This window comes from Anser cygnoides, chromosome 8 (genome assembly GCF_040182565.1).
Source record: "Anser cygnoides isolate HZ-2024a breed goose chromosome 8, Taihu_goose_T2T_genome, whole genome shotgun sequence".
NCBI lineage: Eukaryota > Metazoa > Chordata > Aves > Anseriformes > Anatidae > Anser > Anser cygnoides.
In genome coordinates, this window is record NC_089880.1 from 18,189,294 (window position 1) to 18,209,177 (window position 19,884).

The 19,884-nt window shown below is 37.9% G+C and overlaps 1 protein-coding gene across 1 annotated transcript; it reads left to right on the forward strand.

Moving 5' to 3' along the window:
- Nucleotides 1–17: 17 nt before the first annotated feature.
- SELENOF (selenoprotein F) lies at nucleotides 18–19,884 on the forward strand. The gene is made up of 5 exons (XM_048058914.2): nucleotides 18–317; nucleotides 2,047–2,214; nucleotides 10,859–10,922; nucleotides 17,048–17,097; nucleotides 18,849–19,884. Exons 1-5 carry the CDS (start codon nucleotides 150–152, stop codon nucleotides 18,978–18,980), a joined length of 582 nt encoding a protein of 193 aa, XP_047914871.1. The 5' UTR covers nucleotides 18–149; the 3' UTR covers nucleotides 18,981–19,884.

A 19,884-nucleotide genomic window follows, 5' to 3' on the forward strand; every position in this document is an offset into this window, starting at 1 on the left:
ACCCGGCTTTAGGGCTGCCCGCTCGGTGCCGGGCTGGGGATGGGAAGATCGCCTCGTGTACCCTACGGGGAAGCGCGACTCTGAGCACACCGAGCCGGCCGGGACGCCGCCTCCTCTCAGAGCCACCGGCTGAGCTGCTTCTCCCCGCCATGCCGCCAAGCCCCCTCCTTTCTCCATCAGGCAGCGCTCCGGACACCCGCACCGGCTGGGGTCCTGCGGCGGGCCCCCGGCGACGCTGGCAGGAGCGGGCGGGCTCCAAGATGGCGGCGGCGGCGGCGGAGCGGGGCTGGCTCGGGCTGTTGCTGGGGCTGCAGGCGGTGAGCGGGGGGGGCGCGGCTCCGGGACCCGCCGGGGGCTCCCTGCCCGCTCCTCGGCGGGTGGCTGCGGCCGGGGCTGCTCCGCCTCGGGGCTTTCGCCGTTTCGGTGCCCCGGGGCGCTCCCCGCCTCGGCTCCCGGCGTGGGAGGTGGGGCGTGGCCCGTTGGCGGGTTGGGTTCTAAGAACTGCCGTCAGGGCAGCTTGTGTCTGTTGTTTTCCGGCCCCGGAGAGAATTCCGTTACAGTTAGCGGTGTTGTTACAGCGCGGTGCGGTAACGGGGGGGCTGAAACATAAACAGAAATAGCCGGGACGCCCAGCAGCTTCCTTCTTGCCCGGTGCAATCGGGACCCGTGTTTGCTTTCGTCCTGTCATGTGTGCGCCTGACTTTGTCAGTGTCCTGTAGAAAAAAGAACGAGAGCTTTTTGGCTGTCAAAGTAGAATAATAATTTCCAAGTCATTTTCTGTATTTTATGCTTTTCCATACTTTTTTTTTTTTTTTAGCAAATACATAGAAACAGAGTAATGCGGCACCTGTATATTTTTCATCCTAATCCTTAAAATTTGCTGTCACGTCAGTGCCAAGTCTGTGCTTTGGCTCTGGGATGGCCGCTTGAGGGCAGGAAGTGGCTTTTCTCTCTACCTTAGCCTGGGTGTGTTGTATGTATGTTACACTGTGGGTGAATGAAGACAAGACCAATTTGCTGAATGAGGAAATGTAAGGTTTCTTCTGTAATTTTCTATTGGGCCAGCATAATTCTTTTGACTCTTTCTGTGTTCTCATCCGCTCCAGTTTGTTGATAACCTCTTACACTTCTCTGAACACAGGGATGCCTGCAGATCCTTTTGTTGGAGTTTGATCCCTTGTTTTTTTTGCCCAAGGTCGTTCTTGCAGACTGAGAAGCATCTGGGCAGCGTGCCTCGCTCAGTTCCCTTCCTCCCTTTTCTCTCTTCCCAGCGTGCAGCTGGAAGGAAAGGCTTTAAGCAAGGCTGCGATAAGTCCCTGGGCAGGGAAGTGAGAATGCGAAAGCAAAAGCCAAATATATTACTTAAGTGCTGGGATAGTTGGTAAGGTTGTTTTGGCTGCTCACGAAAAACAGAACTGGTGTCCTACGCAGAAACCATGTAATTGACTCACCTATGTTAATTGACTGTTGGTAGATCAGAATTGCAGGCTTTTATCTACACTTTCACTTTTGGTATGTGATTTTTCCTGTAATAATACAAAAATGAAATTAAAACCCTACTTGTGTGCGTTGTTGAGCAGTTTGGTCTGCTTCCTCACGCCCTGCTTGAGCTTTTCCCAGGATTGGCTGTTATATTTTTTTTCCAAGTGTGTTTTCAGTGATAGGAAATCGACTGAGGTTGTTTTGCAAAACATGTGTTAGAGAAGTGTACCCGTGTGGATTTCAGTTGATTTCCTATGTTTTTTTCTACTGTTCTTTCTTTGGAGCTAGCAATGGAAAGACTCTAGAGTTGTAGAAGTGTGCATGAAAGTGGCAGGTCTGATACCTTGGAACACACACGTTGTGAATGATGGCTAGAGGTCACTGTTAGTTTTAAGACCGTTTCTCAAAATAAGGTGGTGGTTTGCACTTACGAACAGACTGTGAGGTGGTGTTATAAAATGGTAACCAGAGACTTAATTGTTTTCTACTTGTTAAAGGACTTAAAAGCTTCCTCTTTAAAACAATTAATTTCATACTAAAGTATAACGTTGTATTGATTTTCAGGTAAATGTGTATGGAGCACAGTTGTCATCAGAAGCCTGCAGAGAACTGGGCTTCTCCAGTAACTTGCTCTGCAGTTCTTGCAACCTTCTTGGGCAGTTCAATCTAAATCAGTTGGATCCGTTCTGCAGGCAGTGCTGCCACGAAGAAGCTCAGCTGGAAACCAGAAAGGTGGGTTCTAGACTAAATCCTTTGTAGAATAATTTAACACAAAAATGTTTTTTTTTTTTTAAATTTTTAAATATATGAGAATCTCGATTATAATCTGAAGAGGAAAATGCAACATACGTATGGTGTAGATTTTCAGACTTGCCATACTGCCCTACAGTAACGTCCCAGTCTGAGCAGGGGAACCTTTGGTTCTCCAACAGCCCATTTCTATTTGCAAAGTAACTACTGGGAGCTGCATCCAGCTTCTTTGAATTGAAAGATGTATGGGATTTGGAGAGGACAAAAATAGAGGAGGAGACTGGAACTGCTGATCACGGTTATTGTTTGGTCTTTGACACATAAGCAGTATGGTGGTCAGGACTGTTCCGTTCAGTCCCCAGGAACAAGAGGCTGCTGCAGCCACCAGGTCAAGGTCAGCTCCTGCACGGGCAGGAACCTGACAGAAACAGGACTGCTGAGCTGCTGCACTGGTTAGAACAGAAAGATTGGGATGAACGCTCAAGAGTGCGTGCTGTACTTCAATCAGAAAGGCTAAAGCAAGACCTCTATTGTAACTGGGGTATGTAAATAGCTATCTTGCCTAAGGTGTTGAACAAGAATCAATTTTTATAGAACTCTTGAAAAGAATGCACGCTTTTAGATACGTTTTAATTTAAGGATGCTCTAGAATGCATAGAACAACAATCAGCTGGAAAGTAGAGATCTCAAGGAGAAGAGATGTTGAAATTATTTTTAATGGCTAGGAGATAGCTAAATAACTGACAACATGGAATTAATCTAGCAGGCTTCTTCTGTCAATTAAATTCAACATAATACTAAAAAAATAAGTCTGTGCCTACGATTTTGAACAAAATCACTGATTACCATGTTTAGATGCATTAAATACCAAGAAGCAAGTGTTTTGAGATTTGAGGAAAGTTTAATTTCTGGAGAATGCTTCTGTTCTTATAAATATGTATGTATGTATCTATGCATGCACACGCATACAAAGCTGAAAACTCTGCAAATAAAATCTAATGAAATGTACTAAAAAGGAATGTAGAAATAGGAAATAGTCTGCAACTGCGCTGTGGTTGTGTACCGCAACCAGTAACAGTAGTGGTGGCAGCAGCAAGGCTTCCTGTCCTCACAAGAGAAGCAGGTGCTTTTATTTGTTCAGGTAATGTTCCTACAGCTTATGTAAACAGTTGTATAACATTCTTCCAGTCTATGTAAAATACATCACAAGAACCTCTGGATCAGAATAACTTGTGTTGTCGTTTGTTGGGGAAATAAAGTAGAGGAGGTATATTGCATTTCTGTCAACGTGAGTTCCGAGGATAGAAATCCGTCTTAATTTATTAGTAATTTATTCAAAGACGTGACTTACTTTGTATTGTAAACATTATTGCATTAAAATCCAAGTTGGATCAAAATAAGAAGAGAATTTAAATTGATAGATATTTTTCTCATTATCCCGAATCAGACCTAGATTTCACACTTTGTGGATAATCACACTTTTGTGTAAGACTAATCAAGTGCTGTTTTGTGATCAGGGCTTTACATTAAAAAAATTTGCAGTCTCAAAACTTTTTCCATGTTAGTCATGCCGAATGTAGTAGAACAAAAACCTTAAGGCTGGAAGGAATCTCAAGGTTGCTTGAGATATTCCTTCACAGTGAGCTGGAATCTGTTGGGTATTCACAGGAGCCTAGAGATGGTATAATCTAAGTTTGCTTTTCCTAATCTATTTGTGTTGGGTTACTCAGTTTCATATTTTTTTGCTTGTGCTTTGTTGCAAACATGAGTAATTTGCTGCTGAATAGAAATATTGGATTGTTCTATCATTATGGTCGAGTGCTAAAACACAGCATCTTTTCTAACGTTCTTTTGAACACTATTTCAGAGCGTGGAATTCTTTATATGATTACATTCATGCACAGCCACTGTTTGAAAATCTATTGTTCATATTTACTGCATTTTTGAAGCTTGTACAGAGTAAATGCCCCTGAAGACCAGCCAGTGGAAAATTAGTATTGGAAGTTTTGAGCACGAATATTAATATCTAAACGGATTATATTCAGAATCATCATATTTTGGATTGACTCGTGGTTTAACGTACTGCTGCTTGCCACAGGTGTCTGTATCTGGGCTTACGATTTTACTCTTAAATCTTTATTCTACCAGAAATTTGATAGTTAAGAGTGAACAGATGTTAAAAAATCTTGAAAGTGTTTTTCCTCACCTTTCTGCATGAAGAAGTTTGTTAATCTTACACTAAAAACGTGCATCTAGATGTAAGATATCTGGCTATTAGCAACCTCATATGTTGCTGAGATCCAGAGCAGTGGTGCTCTGGCTTTTGTTAGTGCTGTGGCTACGTGCTTGAATATCCTCAGAACAGATGAACCTTTTTTCTGAACCATGATTCCAGTACATGACCTAGCTTGTTCATTATGTGAGCAGATATTTATTACCATCATGTGGCAGCATGCTGATTGTCCGTGTTAAAGACAGACGTGCATGCTATTAGATATATTCTAGGACAGACTTTAGGATACGCAGTTAATTCTCCTTAAAAGTATGTGGCAAAGGTTAGAAATCAAAAAAAAAAAAATTACTTCATTGCATGACTTGCACCTGTGTTTTAAGTAAGAATTTAAAATTAAAGGTAAGGAGGGATAGCATGTGTATCTGAGAATCTTTATGCAGCATCACTGCGAAGTATCTATGCCCAGTCCTAAAATACCTCGTGCTGAGTAGCATCAGGGCAACCCTGTGTGAGGTATGTTTGTGGGGTTTGATTCTTTTATATCCTCGACAGATGTTTATTAATCCTCATTTTGTTACTGGTCCAGTATTCTGTGAATTGACAGTGCTGGAAATACCTGCGAGGTGCCCCTGTTTCCCACTACGCCTTAATTTCTGCTGCCATCTGTCCAATGAAATATTTTCATTGCTTCATAACTTTACTGTAGGTAAAATGGAAAAATTCTTTTGGTTATTTTCTCTACTTCTAGAGATTTTGTATTTGGCTGCAGACTAATTCAGAAGCTAGCTTAAACAGTATTGCTTTAGCTGCAAGTTTTAAGCCTCAGTCTGTCAGATGCAGAGTACTGCTGGTGTGTAAAACACAGAAGGATGAAATGGAGGTGAAGCTAACTGTGCGTGAAATTGTAGTAGCAGGAGAGATTGTCCATATTTTGCAGTAGCTGAAAATAGCTGCACTCCATCTGCAGCTTCGCTTATGCTGTGTGATCATTTCAAATGTAGCTATAAGCGTATTCCATTAATTGTATATTGTAATCTTAGATTTATCTCAAGAATGTGTGTCAAAATCCAACTTGATTTTAAGAATTAACACTGGGATAAAACCTACAATCCATTAAATGTCATAGTTGCATTGTGCAGGATTGCCACAAACCTTAAAAGTCATTAATATTTGTAAACAGAGCTTTGAAATATATTTTGCACGCTAACACCTTGAACTTAGCACTTTAAATTTCTATTGTTAAGTATTTCTAATAGTGTAATGCTGTGCAGTTTGCTGGCTTACATCAGCTGTAAGCAAAAGTTGGACAGGAAGTTTCAGACACTAAAATGTATGGCACAGACAGAAAACTGTTACTTCTGGTGCATAGGAGATGTGTTACCCATGTTGCTACTTCTAGTGTGTGATTCCACTGTAAAACAAGGTACACGTTGATACAGTAGTCTTTGTGCATACCTTTGAAATATGCACATACTTTTCAATATTATTTTTTGCCCAACGTCTACTAGATATAACAATATACATAACTAAGATATTTCTGAAACTTAAAATGGATTATTATGCCTGAGAGAAACTTACCTTCTTTTGTTTGGCTCACTTCCACCGAAGGTTCATTTCTTCAGACAAACTAAGATTAAAGGCATCCATCTATCTGTAGCAGGAAAGCCTTACTGATGGGAGAGCTCTTTATAGACTTACCAGTGAAAAAGGTGATGTGAGGGAAACAATAAAGGTTGATTTGCTAAATGTGGGTTACGATTGTTAATGTGCATCTGTGCTGACAAATGGTATAAGCTTAGCTAATTAAGTCTGACCTGCTTCATCTGGGTACCCATCTAGATAAAATGATTGACTCCACATTTGTTGAAACAACTTCAAAAAGTGCAGTTTCCAAATAAATTAATTGCACAAAGTCAAATAAATAGTTGTTGATTTCTGTTCTCAATGTTTTCTTTGCAGCTCTCTTAAGATGCTTTCTGTTCTAATAAAAGCAGAGATTCTCAACAATAAAAGGGATGTTTAGGGATTTTACTTCTAGAGGCAAGTAGATAGTTATGTAGCAAAGTTAAACAGCATATTTCAAAGTTGGAGCTTAAAAACTGTTCTCTATCTACTTTTTAATGTTACCTATTTACTAGGTTCAAGTAGACACCTGTATATAGGAGCCCTTCTTCTGGCACCCTTATCCTCTATTCCACTTTGCCTTTGTGCCTCCGCTGTAGCTCTGCAGAGGTCTAAATTTATGTAACTGCTCATTGTTCAACTTCTACGTTTTCTCTCTCACACCTTTGTTTCAGATTTCTTGTTTACCTGGCCTTGCACGAGACCCTTTCAGAGAGCAAAGTTAACAATCATGATCTGGTGGGAAGAGAAGTTTTGTGGGCTTTTGGGTTGTTGGTTGGAAAGTACAGAAATGTTTACACAATACTGCATAGAGGAGCTTGTTTAGCACCAAAACTGAAATCTTAGGTGGAAAACACATTTTCTGTATGCTGAAGTTAGTCATAATAATAATGTACAACTATGATATGTATATACAGAAAAGAAGAAAAAACTGACTATCCAACCTAAAGCAGTGCTCAGAGACTTTCCTGGTTAAGTTTTGAAGACTTCCAAGGATAAAGATTCTGCAATCTTTCTTAGTGACTTATTTCAGTGTTTAAACATTCATGATTTCTTTATCCTTTGGAATTTCAATTGCAATTTCTTTTCCTACAAATAAATGAGAACTTAGATTCTGCTTCAGAAGAACAGATGTGTTCAGAGGAATATGCCTATATTTTATATATATATATACATATATATATATAAAAAATACACACACAGACACACGCACACTGTACTATATACCCCTAGTCACAGGAATAGCAGTAAGTCCTATATAACACTTTTTTGACTATTTGATTCTTTGTTTCCAAGCTGTTATTTAGTTAGGCATTTCATTCATATGATAATAAGTTGTGAATGAGAGGAGTCTCTTTGTAGCTAAATTTACCTATGACGACATTTCAAAATGATCTTTGTGTAGCAATGACTTTAATGGCTTTCTGCATTACAGAACATTAATTCATAATGTTCCTGCAGTGAGACTTTCTGGCTGCTGCTCTCTTAACCCACAGATTCTTGTCAATTTTCTGTCTTGAGGCAAGGGGAAGACTAGAGTAATTTTGAAAACTTCCAACTGTCCATAAAAATATCCTGAGTTCCCTCCCTCGTAGAAGGTAAAATACTTTATATGTTGGTGTATAGTCCTTTATTTTAACTAATTGAATTTTCTAGTAAAAAATAAAAGTGAACTGGTAGTTACAAGAGTTTAAGAGAGACCAGAAGAAACTTGCACCGAAGTCTCTCCTCTTTGTGACCTCATTTCTCAGGAGAACAAATACTTATAATGACGTAATGTATTTTACAAAACTTTGTTGTCACTTATGCTGTAACACCATGTTATGATGATCAAGGAGCAGCTTCTGTTAAGTACAATTTTTTCAGTTCTATTTGATTTGATTTACTATTTGGTTGTAAACACCAACAGTTCTATGGCAGCTGCATAGCAGGAACGTAACTTTTCTTTTGTGCAGTTTTTACTCTGAGTAATTGTGATTATGATACAGTACCTATTGATAAATGAACCACTGCAGGAACTTTGTCTTGTAGAAATTACTTCAATTCCCTTCCAAATACCAGGAGAAATGTTATTTTCTTTCACCTAAGTCAAGGTTTCTTGTTGTTAATCAAACACCTATTTTAGTTGGACCACTAGTGTTAATGGAACAACTATTTTTACAAAATATTTTTACCTAACACTGTTGTTATGTAAGTGGTGTTTTATTATGTTATAATTACCACTTTCCTTTATTGGGCATGTCTGCCTTAATGATGGTGTGGTTTCCCTCCTCTCAGCAGTGAAGAGCCATCTTTATTACATCAGTGTGAACTATTACAAGATACTCATGTGCTTACAAAAAGCTTTTGAATGAAATTTAACTCAAGTTGTAGCTTTGTAAAAGATGAGGGAAAAGTTCAGTCTTTGTCACAGCAGCCTTCGAAAGCATCCTGTTAGAATGCTTTAAAAAAAGCAAAGATATTTTTATAGATACAGACATGAGTCAGCATGGAAATCATAACAGTACTTATTTGAGACGCCAAAATGGACACCAGTAATAGTTTAGAGAGTCTTTCTTTCATTGCTTGCAGTACTAGACTCACTTTCATCAACGCTAAAACAAGTGAAGCATTATTTTAAAATGAACTAACTTACAAGTTAAGCATTGTTTAATGAACTGACTCGTCATATTTGTATGCCTCTGCACTGAGTGATACATGTCATTCTTGGGAATGCTTGAGCACAGGAAATGCCTTCACAAGGGAGTCTGGCAGACATCTGCTCTGGACATGATGGGGTAGTAGCAGTAGGAGATGTGAACAAGTATTCTTTTTGTTGTGGGCTTTCTAAGTGATGCAAATAAACCTGCGTTTCTTGCAAAAGACACCTTTGTTTAGAGTTCTAAATGAAGTCTATTTTATTTTATTTTTTTGTCTAGCCATCTAGAGAGCAGCTGTTTGTGCCAGCATGAAGCTGAACTTTTTTGTAGCAGCACAGTTGGGCTTCAATTACGGCAGAATTATAAGCTCAAAATATAAGCATCAGTGCTTGAGCTGTTTTCTTTGCTAAACTTTATTTCTATCAGTTATTGGATAGGAGTTACAAAGTGGGAGTATTTTGTAATTACAATGTCCTATATATTTTAGATTCCTGCAGTGATCTTGCTTCCGTAGAAATCCCTGTTTAAAAGGAAGAAATAAACTGGAAGAATTATTTGCAGTAATGAGAACTGAAAAATGCTCACATTACCATTTGGTGCACTTAGTTCTTTGTGCACATATAGAAAATAATTAACAGAATGTCTATCTTTTATCTTTATTGCACTTTTCTATCAAGAATTAGCATAAAGAAAGTAACTGTCAGTATACAGAACCACTGTAATTGTTCAGTGCCTTAGTGAACGTACAAACTAGCATCTGAATCTAAGATTGCTGATTAAATGTTTTTAAAAGAATAATGAATGGAGACAGGTTAAGTGAAATTCAGAATCTCACTGTTCAACATTTTCTCCATCTTTGTAACTCCTCCATCTTCAGACTTCCATGGTTTAAGTCCAGAGGAAGTTAATTATGCAAGTTGGTATTTGAGATTTTTATCAGTGTTTTTTAAAATCAAAATATTTATTTTGGGGTGAAAAATAAGCTTCATAAATGGTATTTTTAATCTCAAGTCTTGTTTCATAGCAGTACTGGGTTCTAACAGTCAAAGCTTTTATCTTAAATCTAATGTTTACTTGAAAAATTTGAATGTAGTTAAGTGAATTCCTGGGATACTGTGCTAAACAGATAATGCAACGTAGTATTTTTAGTTCCATTTCCTGTGGAAGTAATGATAAGTGATTGGTTCAGGTCAGGCAAGAAGTCGTAATTTCCTTGCAAATGATTAGAGTATTTCATGTTCTAATCATGTGTATTTAAACAAATAACAAGTTGAACCTAAATTCAGAAGATCCGTATTCTGAAATGCAGATGTACTCCTGACCATCCATAGTGCCTGCACAGATGGGTGGTGAAGTTTTAATAAAATTGTCTTACTTTGAGATTTCAGTTGTCTGGTTTGCTTTTATGATTTGTCACTCCTTTTTCAGAAAGGTACTCATTACATGTCATAGTGAAAGCTTATTTTCGGTTACATGTATCCACAGTTCATATTTTAAATCAAATATGAATTTTACTTCATTTCAGAACAGTTGTGTTTTTCCGTGTCTGAACTTGCACATTTGTTATGAATGCACCTTCTAAAATAAGAGCAGAGGTCTTAATTTTATACAGAATGTAATGAATTGAAGTAAAAAAAAAATTAACTGAACTTTTAACTGTTAACCTGTAAGCAGTAGGGGCTTCACAGTTAGAAGGATGTGATTTGGAATACAGAATTGACAACCATTTCTATTAAATGCCTGGCTTTACAGAATGAAGTTCTCTTTTAGTAGCAGGAAAAATCTGTTGCTAATTTATATTGAAGATGCAGCAAACTGTAGAATCAATTGCATGATGCAGAAAAAAAAGTTTAAAAATGTGGCAGTATACAAGATTAATATATTTGTTTAAATTTAGATGCTACGTTATAAAGAATTGAAATGAAATTTGGTTTTAATCACATTGAATTTGAGTACTTTGCATAGCTGAGTAGTGATTGCCATCCAAGTGAAGCATCAAGGTTAGCCCAGCCTTATGCTCTCCTCAAAGACAAATAGATTAAATATTTGATATTGATCCTCAAATTGATAAATAAATAAACTAATAAGTTGTATTTTTAACGTTACTAACAGCTTCTATATATTTTTACAGCTTTACGCAGGAGCTGTCCTAGAAGTATGTGGATGAAAATTGGGAAGGTTCCCTCAAGTCCAGGGTAAGTAAAAAGCCAATACTGTTCTTTAAAATGTGAAATACTGTCACAGCCGAATGACAAAATGCGCTTTTAAGTGCTTCTACGAGTAGTCATAAATTTCATATATTACATCAGGAAAGTTGTATTGACCTGAGACTCATGGAACTGGTCTCCAGTAATTGATAGATAAAATTATATAGTGTGCTTATGGAACTACTTTCTTTTCACAGATCCTGCAGTATAATTGTTTTGTCAGTGGGTAATGACAATCAACTAAAGTGAATAGAATACAGCAGTGTAGAAGGAAAATCAATACCATCAGGGGGGGGGGGAGGGAAGCTGCAGGAAAAACCTCTGTGAGAAATTTCAACCTGGAATTTTGTTATAAATGGGGAAAGAGCTTAGGTGACAGCAGTGCTTTTTTCAGTAATGAAGTTCCTAATACTGTACTTAATATCAGTTGGACATAAGGAAAAAAGACTGATCTAGCTTTAGAAATAAAAATGCACAAAAAGCGCATCTCCATCTTTCATGGCCAGTATGAATATCACCCCGTTTGAAGGCTGATTGATGAACAAGAAATAAAAGAATTTTAAACCAGGTTGCAATTAATTTAAGTTATGCTGCTTTAGATTCTCCTCCTACCACCTCTACCTATACACAGTTCTGTTAATTGACCACAAGGCTAGAGGAAAGATACTTTCTGTTTCCCACTCTTTAAAACACCAAAACAAGATCAGGTTAAATGGCTTGTACTACTGAAGGGTGTGTAAGGAAACTGTGTGTTAGTACAGCTAACCACGTTATCTCCATGTCCATTCGAATGTGGCAAACTTAAAGACATTCCCAGCTGTTGTTATGGATGTGAATTTGTAACAGTCAGTGCTCTTTGAGCTATAGGTTGGAAGGAAAAGGTAAGTGTGATAGTCTGACTCCAGCCAACATCATGTCCTACTGAAATGTTTCTGTACTGAAATATTTTTTTCTGTTGGGTTTACCTTAAAAAGAAATTGCCACATTATAAATGCTGTACTGTAAAATTAATTCCTATATTATACATGTTTTCAAATTGTTCTTTATAAACCAGCTCTTAAATATTTATCATTCCACCAAAGTAGAAAACTGAAAACATAAGTGGCAAGATTCATAGGTGAAGCAATATCTTCTTATACCAGCTAACACAGAAAATGTAACAGTTTTTGGATGACATGCATAAAGCTAAGGCCCTGCAATAGAACACAAAATTAGGTGGGCCAGTGACTAACCTAGAGTATTTAAGTTGACTTTTCAGTGGCAGCGCTGTTCTGTTCACAGAGATAAGAGATGACAATGTCTAGACTCCTGTGTTCTTTCCAGTATGTTTAACAAAAACTGTAGTAGGCTGTTTTTCTTTTTCATTGACCATTTCTTTCACATCTTGGCATTCTCTTTGTTCATCAGGAGGATAATTCTCACCTCTCTGTATGACTCCCTTAGTTACACAATGAATGTGCTCCCAGCAGATGTAACAAGTCCTTCATCCTTGAACCATGCAGTATGCGACTACATTAGATCTCTCACTTCAGAGAGTCAGCAAGCGGTCTGTTGTACTGCTCAAGTTCTGCAAGCGTGAGGGGATTCTTTTAGCGAATGAAATGCAATGTGTTATGGGGCTGTACTTTCAAGTAAGACCACTTATTTCCTGGTTATTTTTCTCTCTAATTCTTAAATACTGGTCAAAGAACTTTAGAAAGGTCCAGTCATCTTAAGTCTTTCATTTTGTAAAAAAGTTAGTAAAACTCTTGCTAAGAAGTGAAGGATGTTGTGGTAGGAGACCTGCATTTTTTTATCATAATCTCATAATCTTTTATAAAAAAGATGATTACAAACATACAAACTAAATCAATACTTCAGATTTAGTAATGTCTCTAGCATTGCTACTCTTGTGTTACATATCTTGTGTGTTAGTAGTAGCGTGCTTCAGTTACTCCCTGTAACACATTTAGTCTTTCTTAATTTTGAATTTTTAAAATCAGTTGTATATACTGCAAAGTTGCACAAAGTACCATGCAGTAGCATGGTTTGATAAAATATTAGTCTTTTGAAAAATACTAATAACTCATGTGCTTCCTAGTGGTAATATTTCAAGATGTGAAACATTTAAATGCATCACTAAAAGACTTGTAATATTTCTCTTATTTATTGCCAATGTGATGCTGAAGAAATGGCTAGTTATGACTTGTGCTTTTCTAGCATTAAAATCTGAAACCGATATGACAAGGACAGTAAGTTTTTAAATCTCCTCCAGGCCTTTCTGATTTGAGGCCATTACATTTATTCCAATGTGTGTGGAGATAGACAAGGTTAAAAGTGCTTGTCCATGTGCATAGTTTTTTTTGAAAACTAGTGTGAAATTTTACTGCTAATGTATATTGTCTCTCATTCCAATATTAACAGATGAGTTTAATTTTTTCCTCCAATAACATTTTGTATTTTTCCAATTACAGATCAAGCAGATCTTTTCTCCTAAAGCAGGAAACTAAATACTGTGAATTATTCCACACGTGTTGTGTAGAGATCCTTGGTAATCTGGATCATGTCCTTACTATAGAAAAGTAGATAGTCAACTCTTTTTTCGTAAACTTTAAGACTTATTTATCTAATGCACAGACCTGCAGCTTAGTATGGTGAGATGTGGAGTTGTGCCCCTTTGGGGTCGGAAAATTTTGTTGCAGTACATCCTATCTCAGAGAGAGCACACAGGTGTGTGCATGCATATACATAGACCTGCAGTTTGGGCACGAGCAATACTTCAATTTTTCAGTAATCTCCATTTAGGATTCTAGGTCTTATTTCCAACAGACTAGTTTTCACAGACTTTCTCAAAACAAAGGGTGGTTTTTCTGTTGTAGTGTATTGACAGGCAGACCTTAGGTCTTTACAAGCACTGTTCAGTGGTAGGTAGTACCTGTCTTTGCAAAAGGTGTGGCACTGGGTAGGCTTTGAAATGTTGATACTTACCTGATCCTTTTCTCCCTTTTGTGCATGCACAGGATAGCCTTGGAGAACTTCGTAGGCTGTCTTGTGCTCTGAAATGTGACCTTTTAGTTGTAGTCGATTGGATGGCAATCATGGCTGCTCTGTAGGCTCACCTCAGGGTTGCCTTCAAACAGAAGGCATATGCTTTGGTATTGCACATGTTTTATAACAGCACAAGGTGAAGTGATTTTTCTTAACATTATGTGACAGGACAGTTGCAAAGCAGGCAGTAGAACAGCATTGACTTCTAGTCTGGTGTTTAATTCACCAAAACATAGTGTCATGGCACCAAGCTCAGAGTTCATCTTACAGAAATCAGTGGAAAATGCCTTTCCTACTCACCCATGGATGGATTGTATTAAATACTTATTTCTCCGCAGTGTGTTATTTGTAAAGCTGCTATGGGGAGAGGAAAATTGGTAGTTAGCTAGGATTTTAGTATTAAACATCGAACTATTAAATGGTGGTATAGAGGTGTGCAAGTAGCCCTTAGACATAGGCTCGTAGGAAGCAATAATGTTAATGTCAGGATAGAGAGGGGAAACTCTTGGGACAGTGCTGGAGGTGGTACGTGTGCGCTGTGTCACAGGGTAAGCAAGCAGCTGCATGTCACACTGTGCACTGTAGCTGCCTCTGACTTCCTAACCCCATCAGTTCCATTCAGCATCTGTGTATTCAACCTAGAGCATGATTTTGTGAAAGAGGAAAAAAAAAAAAGGCTTTTGACAAGGTAATCTGTATTTTTAATGCACGTCAGGGTACTAGTTTCTCAATTTAGCTTCCAAAATCGAGAATATAGAAATTAAGTTATTTATATAGTGAGTGTTATTCTTTGTTGCATCATAGAAATTCAAGTGACTAATACAGAAAGTCACTATGATGAGCATTAGAAATAAATACACCATTAACAGAAAATGATTTTGTTCTAGCTGTCTAAAATTTCAGGAAAAACGTTCTGTAGTGCTTCAGCTTTCAGAAGATCTAGACATTTGACATTGATACGAGTGTGCAATAGCTGCTTTTAAAGTGACAAAATGTAATACAGACTATAGAATACTTTCTGCTTCCCCCTAATTCTGTTCACATTTCATGTGAGCTTGTTCTCTCTGACACTGCAGCCAGGGAGCAGCCACTCATGTCCAAATGAGCTTTCATCTGTCACTCTATTAACAAGTCCTCACACCTGCTAAAAGCTTAAAGTGCTGTAACCTGAGTTAACCCCTGAAGGCTATTCCTGAATATCATTGAGTTTCACAGTCCAGATTTGCTTCTGAAACTTTATCGACTTTACAGTGCTATCTTGCCATTCCTCTGTAAGTTGTGCAATTAAATACATTCCATATACTAAGTGCTTCTTAAAACCTCCTTTCCATATGAAGTCCTAGACAGTGATGTCAGCTTTAGATTTAAATTGAAAAAACTGTGGGGAAAAATCCCCGTGGAATAGTTCAGTCTGCTGTGGACTTGAGAAACATCTTTGCTGCTTTTTTTGCAGTTTACTACTAATGACAGCCAAGACAACTAACAACTCAAAAGGACGTGAGAAACACTGAAGTTGAAAATGAGTCTGTGAGTTTAATCAGAACTGAACTCTGGTGTATGAGCAAGTAGTGGTTATTTAGTGCTATTTGAAATTGTTCTATGAGTACAGCTTGCAACATGACAGAGTACAGTTCTACAGAAAGAACTTTTTTCCCCTTCAGGCATCTACTATAGCTAGGAGCTTATAGTGCCTTTAAAAAAAAAAATTGTTTATGTTGTGTAGTGATTGGTGCAGCAGGCAGAGTATATGGTTTTGATCTGTACCAGGAGCACAGTGGAAGAGGGAGGAAAATAAATGTCACCATATATACATACTGAGGAAATGTTAAGGTAACTGTCTTCAGTAATATAAAGAGAGGTATAAAGATGCCAGGGAACATCTTTACAATTATTGAGGAAAGTACTGCATTTCACAAGGCAGCATGAGAATTCAGTCCTGAGGTTGCACTCATCTTCATGCACCAGCTGGAAGCTGTGCAATTCACGAGAGATTCATTGTTGTCTAACCTTGAAAAAGCAACTTAACATGCAGCCAGCACCTCCGCAAGAGTCAATCCATACTGACAGCATGCACACTTGGGGAGACTCTGCTGAGATACCACGGGAGCGTCCTGGCTCCACTTGATGTCAGTACAGATACTAAATTCAGCCTGGAGCATAACTGGAGTGTAAGAAGGAGAAATAAAGACTAAATAAATTTGAAATATTTTTAGAACTCAGCTATTCATTAGGCTAAAGTGTTTGGAAGTAGAGGATTGTGCTCATGCTTTGCCCTGAAATAAGTCATGTTGTGAATATTATTTTTAAAGTTAACGTTACCCCAAGGAGGGCGTTGTGCCATAGGGATACAGGAACTGTGCTGCTGTCAACAGCAAGTGCTGACAAGCCCTTCAAGCGAAGAGTTCGTCCATCAGCAGGCCAGCTCAAACCTGAACTTCTCTCCATGTAGCTACATGACAGGCCATAGAGTCCCTCTTGAAATTCCTAAAGGCAATCAGCTTTAAGAGCAGAGGAGTTACCTGCTTCTCTTATTTTCTATTCTTGAATTCCTGCTGTTTTTCAACATGCAATCTTGGAGATCTCTAGGACAAAATTATTCTTCTTGTGTGCAAGAATAACACCTCTGCCCACAGTTTCCTCCGTGCCCTTTCACACACACTGCTGCAGCTTGTGTGCAGTCTGCTGATGGTGTTTGTTTCATATTTAGCCTCCCTCACAAAGCTTCAGCCAGATTTTGATTACACTAAGTTTCCCTCTCATCTGCATATACATGGGCTGGGCTGGTGAAGACTGTCAGTTGTACATGCAGATAAATTTATTTTTTTAATTTAATGTTCGCAGTAACGTTCAATGAAATTTCAAGCGAATATGAAGCTAGTTTGGAATACTAGCCAAATTAGGGTTTTCCTTGGGCATAATGTTAGTGTTACTAGTTTTGTGAGGATATTGAGAATTTTACCATTAGAAATTACCTTCTAAAGCCTCATTCCAAAAGAAATACTTAAGGGAATACTAGTTTGAATATAAACTTACTCCATGCAGGTGGAAAAGTTTGATTCTCTTTATTTCATTTCTCCAAACCCTAGCTTTTGTCAGGAGTGATAAGCCAAAACTCTTCAGGGGACTGCAAATCAAGGTAAGTAGTAACCTAAGTTTTTTGTTGTTTGGGGCGTGGGGAGGAGGGATGTATACTAAGAAGAATTAAACTTAGTAGAAACAGACCTTTTGTGTTCCTTATTTGCTGATCAAATCATCCTTCAGGAGGGGATGTATATTTGTCTTGCCAGTATAAATCTTTACAAGTTTCTGCTGCTAGCACTAATTGGCTTATTGCTAAGTAACTGGTACCAATTATTTGTTGTCAGTGGGGCTTTTTCAGGGTTGTTTGTTTAAATCCAAGAAAAGGTATACTGGAACCCTTAAGTAAAAACAGATGTTAAAAGAATGTGAGGAATGCTTGTGTTCTGACCTGACTGTGGATATCTTGTGTTCAGTTGAGCTTGTTCTGCCATACTTTCAGTTCCTTTTTTCCTCATTCTGTTCTTCCCTCATCTTCTAATGGAGCTGCCATTTCCATACATTCAGAGATTTTTAGTTTTCTCCTTTTTCTCAGATCTTCCTCAGTATGTCTTTGATTCTTTAGTCTTCAAACATCCAGCTTTAGACCACTGCATATAATGAATGGTGTTTTTTATGACTGGTGCATAGGCAACATCGCATAAGCTGCACTGCCTTAAGCTCAAGCAGTTTTTTTGAAGATCTAGTGTAAAACTTCCTCTTGAAATCCTACGTGAACTTCCAGCATACTTCACAGATACACATCTCGATTCTCACATCCTTGTGCTCCCATCTCTCTTCACCAAATGGCACCATCTGGAGTCTCTTCATACTTACGCATGGCTGCAATAAGTGATTTGTCTTCTCAGCAGCAGATTCCATCTAAAACAGATTTCCTCTCTGTCTCATGTATTCATGTCTGTGTGCCCTCCGGTTTCTTTCAAAACCATTCTCTCCTTCTGCATGTATGAATGTTTCATTTTTATTTTAAACTCTGTAGCTGCATTGAACATCAAAGCAGCATAGCCTACAATTCGTATGGAACGTTAACAGGAAAAAAATGTGCAAATTGGCCTGGTATTTATTTTACAAGAATTTTGGAAAACCGATTAGAGGTGCTGCTAGCTTCATTAAGTGAAACCAACTAGGTTGGGTCAGTAAAAGGGTAAAGTAAAATACTCCTAGTGAACTCCTGTTTTCTATAAACTTAAATGGCTAGATCCTTCCAGTGCTCTTAAAACCTTTTATTTGCATTACGTATTTGGGGGCTCAGTTTTCACAGGTATTATGTTACTAGCTAAGCCTATAGGCAGACTTTGCAGTGTTAAATTGGCCAGAAAATTCTAAAGTGGTTAAAAAAAATCTATTGATTAGATTAAAAGAATCATTCAGCTATTTGATTCAAAAATCAAAATTTAGTAACTTAAAACAGTTGAAGTACAATACCTTTGTTCAACATACGGTTTATGGCATTATCTCACTGCACATGCATTAGTTTGTGTGGTGGGCCAAGGAAAACAAGTAGTAGATGTTTGACAGAAACACACATCTTTTTTTGACTTGTTCTTCCACTTTCCTCTCTTTGACATTAAATGTCAAAAAGTCGTAAATCTGAACTGAAGCTGCTTTTTACCCATTTTATTTAAGGCAAGTAACTCTGCTCCAGATCTTAAGGTAAATGTTTACTGCTCTTAAACTAATGGTATCACTTCTGGACTTTTTTTCTACTCTTGATTTGACATCTTAAACTGATTTAAATAAATTGGGGAGGGATTTAAAATGGAGAATACATTTCCCAACCCAGAGTAACTGGCTTCTTTCTTTCTTTAGTATGTGCGTGGTTCTGACCCTGTACTAAAGCTGCTGGACGACAATGGGAACATTGCAGAAGAACTGAGCATCCTCAAGTGGAACACAGATAGCGTGGAAGAGTTTCTAAGTGAAAAATTAGAACGTCTATAAATCACTGCTTTTGTTCCTGTTCCCTTTTCGTGTCTTCTCATGGTAATCATCTCAGATGAAGTGAGCTACAATTGAAAAAACATTCCAGCTTCTATGTTAATTTTAAAATAATATCTATTGTGCTGTACTAAACATCTTGTAATTAGAAGGGGAAGCTTCAGCACACATCTGACAAGTTGACAAACAGAATAGCTTGTCTTAATATATTTCAGTTCTTAGTGCATTTATCACCAACGAAAGGCTTTGTTTCAAACTTAATTATGCAAATATCACTTTGTTATAATTAGACCTGTTTTTGCAAATGCTCTAAAAAACTAAAGAGCTTCAAATAGTTGAAATGGTTACCATGCTCTTTGCGTGCTGCTCTTTGTAAACGTGTCAGAACCAAATGCAGTGTAATGTCTCCCAAAGAAACTTGACTGCTAGTGCCCTCTTCTTTTTGTATTTGAGATGTCCTTTTTATAGAAGCATTGTTTACAATGACTATCTAGTTCACAGGCTTTGAAGCTGATGGAGGAACTCATGCTCTGGTACAGTGAAACATTTAGTAAGCACACTTTAGTGAAGACTACATAGAAAACCCGTGAGGTGTATGCAAGTCAGATGTCAGGTGTGCTTTACATTAAGTGTTTTGCTTCAGAAAACATGACACAGAAGGAAAGGTTTTTCCAGGCTTGCAACTTTCACAAGTTTATTCTATCAAATGAATTTATAAACTGTTCTTTTAAAGCGTTTTTTTCTCATTTGAAATTTATGTAAACAAGGAAGATAGTACGTATGTTAGTAAGTCAAATCTGTTATGACTTGCCAAGTTTTTTTCTCACTTAGAGTGAATAAACATGGTGAGCAAGGATAATGTGTTTTTTCTGAAGTTTAATTATCAAATAAATCTTTCCTTTGACTA